The 10,202-nt window shown below is 42.0% G+C and overlaps 1 protein-coding gene across 5 annotated transcripts in view; it reads left to right on the top strand.

Annotated features, from left to right (window-relative positions):
• The window catches only part of LOC123508037 (metabotropic glutamate receptor 7-like), a 25,021-nt gene extending 15,293 nt beyond the window's left edge, over positions 1 to 9,728 (top strand). For 3 of the 5 annotated variants that reach the window (XM_045261457.1, XM_045261634.1, XM_045261543.1), the window contains 4 exons: positions 1,133 to 1,321; positions 2,616 to 2,793; positions 6,360 to 6,598; positions 7,708 to 9,728. In XM_045261457.1, the coding sequence (XP_045117392.1) occupies positions 1,133 to 1,321; positions 2,616 to 2,793; positions 6,360 to 6,598; positions 7,708 to 7,851 (750 nt within the window). In that variant the 3' untranslated portion in view covers positions 7,852 to 9,728. The remainder of the gene's footprint in view (positions 1 to 1,132; positions 1,322 to 2,615; positions 2,794 to 6,359; positions 6,599 to 7,707) is intronic. The other 2 variants (XM_045261703.1, XM_045261768.1) reach the window with 1 other exon arrangement.
• The last annotated feature ends 474 nt before the right edge of the window (positions 9,729 to 10,202 follow it).

Below are 10,202 nucleotides of genomic sequence, written 5' to 3'. Positions count from 1 at the left end.
TATTATTAGTAGTAGTAGTAGTAGTAGTAGTAGTAGTAGTAGTAGTAGTAGTAGTAGTAGTAGTAGTAGTAGTAGTAGTAGTAGTAGTAGTAGTAGTAATAGTAGGAGGAGGAGGAGGAAGAGGAGAAGAAAGAGGAGGAGGAGAAGTAGTAAAAGTAGTAGTAGTAGTAGTAGTAGTAGTAGTAGTAGGAGGAGGAGGAGGAGGAGGAGAGAGGAGGAGAGTAGTAGTAGTAGTAGTAGTAGTAGTAGTAGTAGTAGTAGTAGTAGTAGTAGTAGTAGTAGTAGTAGTAGTAGTAGTAGTAGTAGTAGTAGTAGTAGTAGTAGTAGTAGTAGTAGTAGTGGTAGTAGTAGTAGTGGTAGTAGTAGTAGTAGTAGTAGTAGTAGTAGTAGTAGTAGTAGTAGTAGTAGTAGTAGTAGTAGTAGTAGTAGTAGTAGTAGTAGTAATAGTAGTAATAGTAGTAGTAGTAGTAGTAGTAGTAGTAGTAGTAGTAGTAGTAATAGTAGTAGTAGTAGTAGTAGTAGTAGTAGTAGTAGTAGTAGTAGTAGAGAAGGAGGAGGAGGAGGAGGAGGAGGAGGAGTAGGAAGAGGAGGAAGAGGAAAACGAGGAGGAGTTTTACATTTCCAGTGGTAGATCAACAAGATTTCTACATCAAATACTGGATAGACACTAAGTGGCATGGGTTTTAAGGAGGTTTCACGGTGCTACTGGCAGATTAACAAGATTTCTACATCAATAACTGGAGAAACAATAAATGACGCAGGTTTTCAAAGGTGTTCTTACGGTTCTAGTAGCAAATTAACAAGATTTCTGTATTGTTGACAGAAGTAAAATGTGATATGGGTTTTTAAGACCAGATTAACAACATTTCGTCATTACTAACTGGGGAAACAATAAGTGACGTGGGTTTCCAAAGGCATTTTTATTTTTCTAGTGGTAAAATCTCAAGGTTTATTTATTAATTGGAGAAATAATGAGTATCACATTTTCAAAGGTTATGGTTCTATTGACAGATTAACAAGATTTCTTCATTATTAACTGGAAGAAACAATAAATGAAGCGAGTTCTCAAAAAATATCCTTTCCTTATTACAAACACTCCTCTCTTCATCACCCTCCCTCCATCCCCTCACAGTGCCGCAGCATACGAGAGAACTACAGAGAGGCGGCGTACATCGGAGCTGCCTTGTGTCTGGTCCTCCCGCTGTGGCTGGCTTGGTCTCTGGCTGGCCTTGTGCTTCCCGCGTCCCTCCAGCCAGCATGCCTCGGGTTTGGAGTGGTGGCAACCGCGACTATAGTGTTTGTGGTGATGTTTGTTCCTAAAGTAAGTGTTTTGGGAGGTGTTTGAGGGTGTTTTAGGTGAGTTTTGAGTGTGTTCAGGTGTGTTTGGGTGTTTTCTGGTGTTTTGGGTTGCGTTTGTGGTGTTTTGGAGGTGTCTTTGGTGTTTTGGAGGTGTTTCAAGTGTGTTTCGGGGTGTTGTGAGTGTATTTCGGTGTTTGAGGATATTTGGGTGTATTTTGGTGTGTTTGAGTGCTTTGGGTGTGTTTGGATGTGTTTGAGTGTGGCTAAGTGTGCTTTGAATGTGTTGGGGTGTGCTTTGGGGTGTTTTGGGTGTATTTCGATGTGTTTGGGTGTATTTTGCGTGTGTAAGAATGTGTTTCGGGATATTTTGAGTGTTTTGAGTGTATAAGAGTGTGTTTTAGGATGTTTTGAGTATGTAGGGATGTGTTTAAGTGTGTTTCTGGGTGTTTTTGGTGTGTTTGAGTATGTAGAGTGTGTAAGAGTGTGTGTGAGTGTTTCGGCGTGTTCTGAATCTTTTAGGATGTGTTTAGGGTGTTTTGAGTGCGTTTATCGTCCTCAAACTTGAACCTAACCTAACCTAACCTAACCTAACCCAATCAAACTAAACTTGATTTTTATCTTTCACAGTATAATGTAAACTTTATGACGTGTTCTCATATTCATTCTTCTGACTATTTCGTGATTTTATACAGCTTCAGAAATTTGTGTGGGAATTAAAATAGTGAAGACTTCAGTGTTTTCACATTCATTTTGGTGTCTATTTGGTGGTTTTATACAGCTACAGCTTTTTATGTGTGAATTGAAATAGTGAAGACTCTGGCTATTAATCTTCTGACCTCCATAGACCCTTCCTAATGTCAATAAAATCGTCTAATCACACCCAAAGTCAGGTTAGCAAGGCGTCCCAGTACTGAAGAGGTTAACTGGCTGTAATTTATGTCAGTCTCTTTTTCGATACATGTTTTTATAGTCCTAGTTTACTTTTAGACTGTATTTTAACACGGTATGAGCTCACTGCCAAAGAGAACTTCATGTTTTTTTTTTTTTTTTTTTTATACCATGTGGGCTTTTCACGGGAATTTCTGGGCTAAAGGGGATACTTTTTATGGCACCTCCTATCTCAAAGCCCACCCGCTAGGAAACCGTTGCCCCGAGTGAGGAAGCCCAACCTACACTCGGACCGTGGACAGGATTCGAACCCGTGCGCTTGGAGACCACTCGGACCCCAAAGCACGCATCCTTCCACTGTACCACGGCGGCTTTATATTCCAATGTGACAATCTAATGTAAGGTAACCTCCCTTTACCCACCGCTAGGGACGCCAGCTGGCCGCCATGGGGAAGGAGGGAGTGTACGAGGAGGATCAAGAGGACCACCTATCCACTATATCAGGAGGGGCCCGGTATTCCCCTTCCTTCTTCCACTTCAAGCCAGTGAAGACCCCCAAGGACTTCCTGCGCCCGCCTACTTCTGTGTACAAGACCAGACTGCATGGTGAGGGGCGGGGCGGGCTGGCTGGGGAGGAGGAGGAAGAGGAGGAAGAGAGGTGGAAAAGGAGAATGATGAAGGAATGGAGGAGGTTGTGGGAAGATAGAAATAAAGATGGATGAAGAGAAGAAGGAGGAGGAGGAGGAGGAGAGGTAGAAACGGAGAATTATATGAAGGAATGGAGGAGGTTATGGGGAAGTAAAGCAAGAGGGATGGAGAGAAAGAGGAGGAGAGTAAAGTGGAGGCTGAGGAGGAGGAAGAAAAGAAGGAAGGGATAAAGGAGGAGGAAGAGAGATGGGAACGGAGAATAATGTGTTAGAGAGGGAGATTATGGGAGAGTAAAAAAGAGAGGATGAAGAGAAAGAGGAGAAGGAGAAAGAAGAGGTGGAGGAGGAGAAGAAAGAGGAGGAGAAATAGGAAGGGATAATAATGTGAAAGAGAGGAGGAGACTATGGCAGGATAAAGCAGGAGGAAGAAGAGGAGGAGGAAGACAAGGTGACGGATTAGAAGAGAGGGAGATAGGAGGGAAAAAAGAGAGATAAGGAAGAGGAAAGATAATGAAAGGAAAAAAGAAGAGGGAAGAATGAAGAGGAAGGGATGAAGAAGGAAGGAGGAGGAGGAGGAGGAGGAGGAAAGGAAGAAGATAACAAAATAAGTAATACAAGTAGAATGATTTAAATATTTCTCACTTTTAAAGTTACGTAGAAAAATAAAACAATTGATATATATATATATATATATATATATATATATATATATATATATATATATATATATATATATATAAATTTGTTTTTTAATGTGTTTTTTATTTCAGATTAAATAGAAGTTAATATTTTTTCTTGAATGTCTGTGTGTGTGTGTGTGTGTGTGTGTGTGTGTGTGTGTGTGTGTGTGTGTGTGTAGGGGTGCTACTTTGGTAGGTGTACGTGTCATTAAGCTGCTTTGGTACGCAGTCTACGCTTCATCTTGTGATCTACAAGATTTTTTTTTCTTTTTTCTGAAGAGGCAAGGAAAACACTTTTTTTTTTTTTTTATACCATGTGGGCTTTTCACAGGAATTTATGGGCTAAAGGGGATACTTTTTAGGGTACCTCATATCTCAAAGCCCACCCGCTAGGAAACCGTTGCCCTGAGTGAGGAAGCCCAACCTGCACTCAGACCGTGGACAGGATTCGAACCCGTGCGCTTGGAGACCGCTCGGACCCCAAAGCACGCATGGTTCCACTGTACCACGGCGGCCCCGCCTGTCTTGGTTTGGAGAGACTGTCTGGTAAGAGAATCTGAAACACGAGTGGGATGTCTGTTGGAGTGTTAAAGCTCCTGTCCTGACTCAATAAGGTGGTGTGCCTACAGTACACGTGGTACGTACACCACAATTCACTCCGGCACAGACAATGTCTCGATATGCGACCTGTGCTCCCCTCTATGACCTTATCTACTGCTTATTGGCCTCTGTATGTCCAATGACCTCTTCAGATGTTAGCTTAAGGGATTTTACAATGAGGTCACAGTAGTTTGCAAGCTTTCTCTGTGGCAAATTTTAGAATATTATTTTTACTTTATTTCATTCAAAATATCTCATAACATTCGGTGTATGAACAGACAGGTAGAGGTGCCGAAGCAATATGTGATTGGATTATTGTTTCCATCTAGTCACATATGAACATGCGTACATTCACGGCAGGACACATGCAAGGTACTCTCTAACAGTCTAACACTCCGGAGCAAAGCTGCCTCACCTTGTTTCATTGATCAGTCGACTCTTGCACATTTTCAAACTTACGTCATTTTTCACTTGCAATCGATGATTTTATATTCGGATCAAAATTTAAGTGACGTTTGAAAACTTTCGGCCAAAATTTGTGTAGGGCCGTGACGGCCTTGGGCGCCGCGTGGGGAGAAGGTGGCTGTCGGGTCCCGCCTGGGGCCCAAGGCAGGGAACTGGCAGCAGGTCCTTCTTTTCTTTGGCGGCCTCAAGCTTCACTATAGTCATCCACTTGCAGCGCCTCACATTAGGCAAGGGTCGCCATGAGCAGGGGATCAATGTCTGCCATTCACCAGACAGGGGGAGTCCTAAAGGGGTGATAAGGGTTCCTTCCATACAGTCTGGTGGAGGGTGTGTACGGGTCCCTGGCCTGTGATGGCTCCGGGCTGAACAACTCGCCATGAACGAGACCACGCTGTGCGCCATGCACCAGACACTGGCAGGACGAGGGGGGTCCTTTTGGGGTGAGAGGGCTCCCTTCATGACAGTGGCTGGGGCGTGGTGTGTGGCACGCTGTGCGCCATGCACCAGACACTGGCAGGACGAGGGGGGTCCTTTGGGGTGAGAGGGCTCCCTTCATGACAGTGGCTGGGGCGTGGTGTGTGGCACGCTGTGCGCCATGCACCAGACACTGGCAGGACGAGGGGGTTCCTTTTGGGGTGAGAGGGCTCCCTTCATGACAGTGGCTGGGGCGTGGTGTGTGGCAGATCATTGGTCATGGCGAGCCGTGTGAGGCGCGGCAAGGTTGCATCGTCACTGCCCTCACACGCACGGGACTGCTGGGGCGGACCCTTGGGGAGGAAGGGTTCGTCCTGGTCTAGTAGCCGTGTAGATAAGTGCACTTCAATGGCGGACAGCTTATAGCCATCACCACGCCCGCACCGTTGTCACGGAAACTGGAACCGCATCGTTATCGCGGGAATTGGAATCATTATCTTGGAAACTGGAATCATTATCTTCGTCACGCACATCGTAATCATCGTTTTATATTTATTTATTCATTTACTTATTTAAGTATGTTTTCATCATTTTGGTTTGCGTAGTACATAATAATAATTCCTATGATGCCACATCCAGCAGTACAAGTCCTCTGTGATCAAATGTCCATCAAAGCTTGATATTTTTTCTAATACATGTTGTGTAATAGCGGGAGATGAAGTTGCTAAATCAATGTGCAACAGTTTTACAATTTCTTAGATGTTCTCATTTCATTTGAAGGAAGCACTGAGAACCTTTTCACTGGCGCTGTACTGTAGTCGTAATGCAAGTATTGTCTCTGCCTCTTGGCACGCTTCACTGTCTCTTTGTTTCATAACTATTGGTGTGTTTATTATTGTTGTTATCACGATTATCCTTTTTAACTCAATTTTTGGTAAATGTATGTATAATAGAATATTCTCTTTAGGCTATAGTGGACAAATGAACCATGCAGATCGTATACCAAAGCAGAATTTGCTCTGGTAAATCACTTTGGTTGTGTAGATCACATACCAAAGTAGTACCGTGTGTGTGTGTGTGTGTGTGTGTGTGTGTGTGTGTGTGTGTGTGTGTGTGTGTGTGTGTGTGTGTGTGTGTGTGTGTGTGTGTGTGTGTGTGTGTGTGTGTGTGTGTGTGTGTGTGTGTGTGTGTGTGTGTGTGTGTGTGTGTGTGTGTGTGTGTGTGTGTGTGTGTGTGTGTGTGTGTGTGTGTGTGTCTGTGTGTGTGTGAGTGTGTGTATCTATGTATATAAAGTATTAATATTTTTACTCTCTCTCTCTCTCTCTCTCTCTCTCTCTCTCTCTCTCTCTCTCTCTCTCTCTCTTAGCACCCACTATTTCAGAATGCCTCCTCCTGCACTCCCTCCTGCCCAGCCCTCTCCTCTCTCTGCTCTCCCTACCACCCCACACCTCCCCCACCTCCACCACAACCACCACCACCGCCTTCCTCCTCCACCTGTTTATATGTATTGGGCACCACCACCACCACCACCACCACTTCCACCACCACCACTACTACCACTACCACCCCCTCACCACTACTACTACCAACACCAGTGGTATCCAGGTACTACTATTACTACTACTACCACTATTACTATAACTACTACTACTACCGTGACTGCTACTTGGACCAGCACCATCACCACCTAGTCATTAGTGCTACTGCTACTGCTATCATTACTGCTACTACTACTACTACTACCACTACTACTACTGCTGCTGCTGCTGCTGCTACTACTACTACTACTACTACTACTACTGCTGCTGCTGCTGCTGCTGCTGCTGCTGCTGCTGCTGCTGCTGCTGCTGCTACTACTACTACTACTACTACTACTACTACTACTACTACTACTACTACTACTGCTGCTACTGCTGCTACTGCTGCTACTACTACTACTACTACTACTACTACTACTACTACTACTGCTACTACTACTAACACTAACTTTACGACTACTACTACTACTACTACTACTACTACTACTACTACTACTACTGCTACTACTACTACTACTACTACTACTACTACTACTACTACTACTACTACTACTACTACTGCCACAGCGGACCGATTGACTGACTGACTGAATGGTTTGACTGATCTATTATTACTATTGTTGTTGTTGTTGTTATTATTATTATTATTATTATTATTATTATTATTATTATTATTATTATTATTATTATTATTACCTACTATTCATTTGTTTATTTAGGTCTTTATATTTCATTAATTGATTGCCTAATTTATCCATAGTTATTCATTCATTTCGAGTTTGTTAAATATTTATTCATTTATTTGGTGTTGTATTTCATTAAGTATTCAATTTAATGTATTATGTTTTAATTCACCCAACGAACATTTAAGAAACACATTTTTTTTTTATTCACATCATTTATTCAATCATATTTTAATCCCTTGCATCATTTACTCCATGTATTTGAGAACTTTTTACAATAACATTACTAATCATACATTATTTCACTTATTCATTCCCTTATTCACTTATATTCATCAGGTCACTTCATTTATTCAATTTGTTCTATCACACTCCCATTCATTACAAAAAAAAAACACACTTACTTTTAAACCTAATAGAAAATAAAATAAATGATAATAACAGTAATGAGAAGGTATTAATATATTTGCGTGTGTGCGTGCGTGTGTTGCAGGGATGGACCGTGGGTGTGCGGGCGTGGCGGACGAGGGCGTGTACTCCACCATCGACACTCCCGCGCAACACTCACAGCAATACACGCCCGCCTCCACCAACCCTAACTTCTATCTCTTCCGCTCCCACGCACACACTGGCATGATGTACTAGTGCTGGTGGTGGTGGTGGTGGTGGTAGGTGGGTTGTAGTAGTAGTAGTAGTAGTAGTAATAGTAGTAGTAGTAGTAGTAGTAGTAGTAGTAAGAGAAGGAGGAAGATAGGAGGAGAATTAGGAGGAGGAGGGTGTTGGTGGTAGTAGTTGTAGTAGTTGTTGTTGTAGAGTAGTAGTAGTAGTAGTAGTAGTAGTAGTAGTAGTAGTAGTAGTAGTAGTAGAAGGAGAAGAAGTAGTAATAGTAGTAGTAGAAGTTGTATTAGTAGTGAAAGGAAGCGGAAATGAAGCAAGAAATATCGGGAAAAAAAACTGAATGAGGAAGAAGAGGAAGAAGACGAAGAAGAAGAAGAAGAAGAAGAAGAAGAAGAAGAAGAAGAAGAAGAAGAAGAAGAAGAAGAAACAATATAAAAAAGAAACTTATTAATTCAGAGCAAGAGAGGCACAACAAACTAACAATTCGGACTATGGACACACACACACACACACACACACACACACACACACACACACACACACACACATCACCACCACCACTACCGTCTCTGTGTCAATACTGGAGTGGTGGTGTGGTGGAGTGACGCAATGTGGAGTGGTGTTAGAGACTGTGTGTGTGTGTGTGTGTGTGTGTGTGTGTGTGTGTGTGTTTAACCCTTTAATGAGCTTATTCAGAAACGCCTTTTTTAAGTCCCTTTTAGACAACTAGCTGGGTTTTGAAGACAGTTTCTCCTTATGATCAATTAAAGATCTTACTAGTCCATCACCAAAGCCATAAAAATACCCTTAAAACCTTCAATTAGACTTAGAACCTTTGGAAATAGTCGTCGTGAGGGTGCAAAGCGTTTCTGAAAAGGGCTATCAGTATCATGACGTGTTTTCATATTCAATCTGCTAACTATCTGGAGATTTTGTACAGCTTCAGCTATTTATGTGTGAATTGAACTAGTGAAGACTGTTGCCATTAATCTTGTGACCTCCATACACACTTCCTAATGTCAATAAAATCATTTAATAACACGCAAAACTCAAGGCAAAAATGTGTCCCAGCTACTGAAGGACCTAATGAGTTTTGTTTATATTTGTCTATGTTAAAAAGTTATTGGTGTGTGTTGCTGCCTCCTCCTCTTCCTCCTTCTTCCCGGCGTGTGTTGCAGCTGGACACGTAAAGACACTCTGGTGAGACACTCTGGGGATACTCGTAAACTTTCACTTCCTCTCCAGAACGTATCATAACTGTACTAACTTTTTTTTTCCTTGGTTTTATTGAAAGATGTTTTTGATTATTTTATCTTCAAAGTTGGATAGAAAATGATGTTTGGTGTATTTTATGTATATAGTGTCCCTCGCTGCGTCACCAAACAGATAAGTTAATTGTCTTTAGTCTTGTTTCCCTTGGCTGTATTGAAAGATGATGGTTTTTACTATTTTTATCTTCACAGCTGGACAGATCATGTTTGTTGTGTTTTTGTGTATATAGTGTATTGTGTATTTCGTTTCGTCACCAGAACCTATCATGACTTGCCTTTGCTTTGTTTTGTTTTCCATGGCAATATTGAGAGATGATTTTTGACTATTCCATCTTCAAAGTTGGGTAGAAAACCTTATTCAGTGTCTTGACTTGTATATAGTGTATTATGTATGATGTTCAGAACTCTCCCTTATGTGTTTACTAAAGATGTGTTCCCTTCCACATTCACATACAAACTTATATTCCAATGAGGAGTATTTCGGTGTGTTTTTGTATATAATGTACTAAGAACTCACAATAATCTTACCTTTTCTTCTGCTTCTTCAGAATTGTCTATAAACTTAATCCAGAATGAAATGATAAGTGTATTTTTGTACAGAGTCTAAGAAAGCGTGTAAATTTAATAGCTGTGTTTTGTAATTAAATACACACACGAGAGAGAGAGAGAGAGAGAGAGAGAGAGAGAGAGAGAGAGAGAGAGAGAGAGAGAGTAAAAAAAAGTGTATATACAAAAAAAGATTAAGGCGATATTATTATTTTTATTTCATTTATTTTTACCGATTTCCAAGTACGGTAGTACAATATCAGTGAATGTGTAGAGTAGGCTTCCCTCCTCCTGCTGCTGCTGCTGCTGCTGGTGACAGAGTGTGCGTGTATTGTACTCACTGTCGCCTGCTGGTCACCCAACCAGCCTTCCCCATTACGGAGCGAGCTCAGAGCTCATAGACCGATCTTCGGGTAGGACTGAGACCACAACACACTCCACACACCGGAACAGCGAGGCCACAACCCCTCTAGTTACATCCCGTACCTACTTACTGCTAGGTGAACACACCCCACACATTAACAGACCACAACACACTCCACACACCGGGACA

Source organism: Portunus trituberculatus, chromosome 1 (assembly GCF_017591435.1).
Source record: "Portunus trituberculatus isolate SZX2019 chromosome 1, ASM1759143v1, whole genome shotgun sequence".
Lineage (NCBI taxonomy): Eukaryota > Metazoa > Arthropoda > Malacostraca > Decapoda > Portunidae > Portunus > Portunus trituberculatus.
This window is presented reverse-complemented; position numbering and strand designations above follow the sequence as displayed.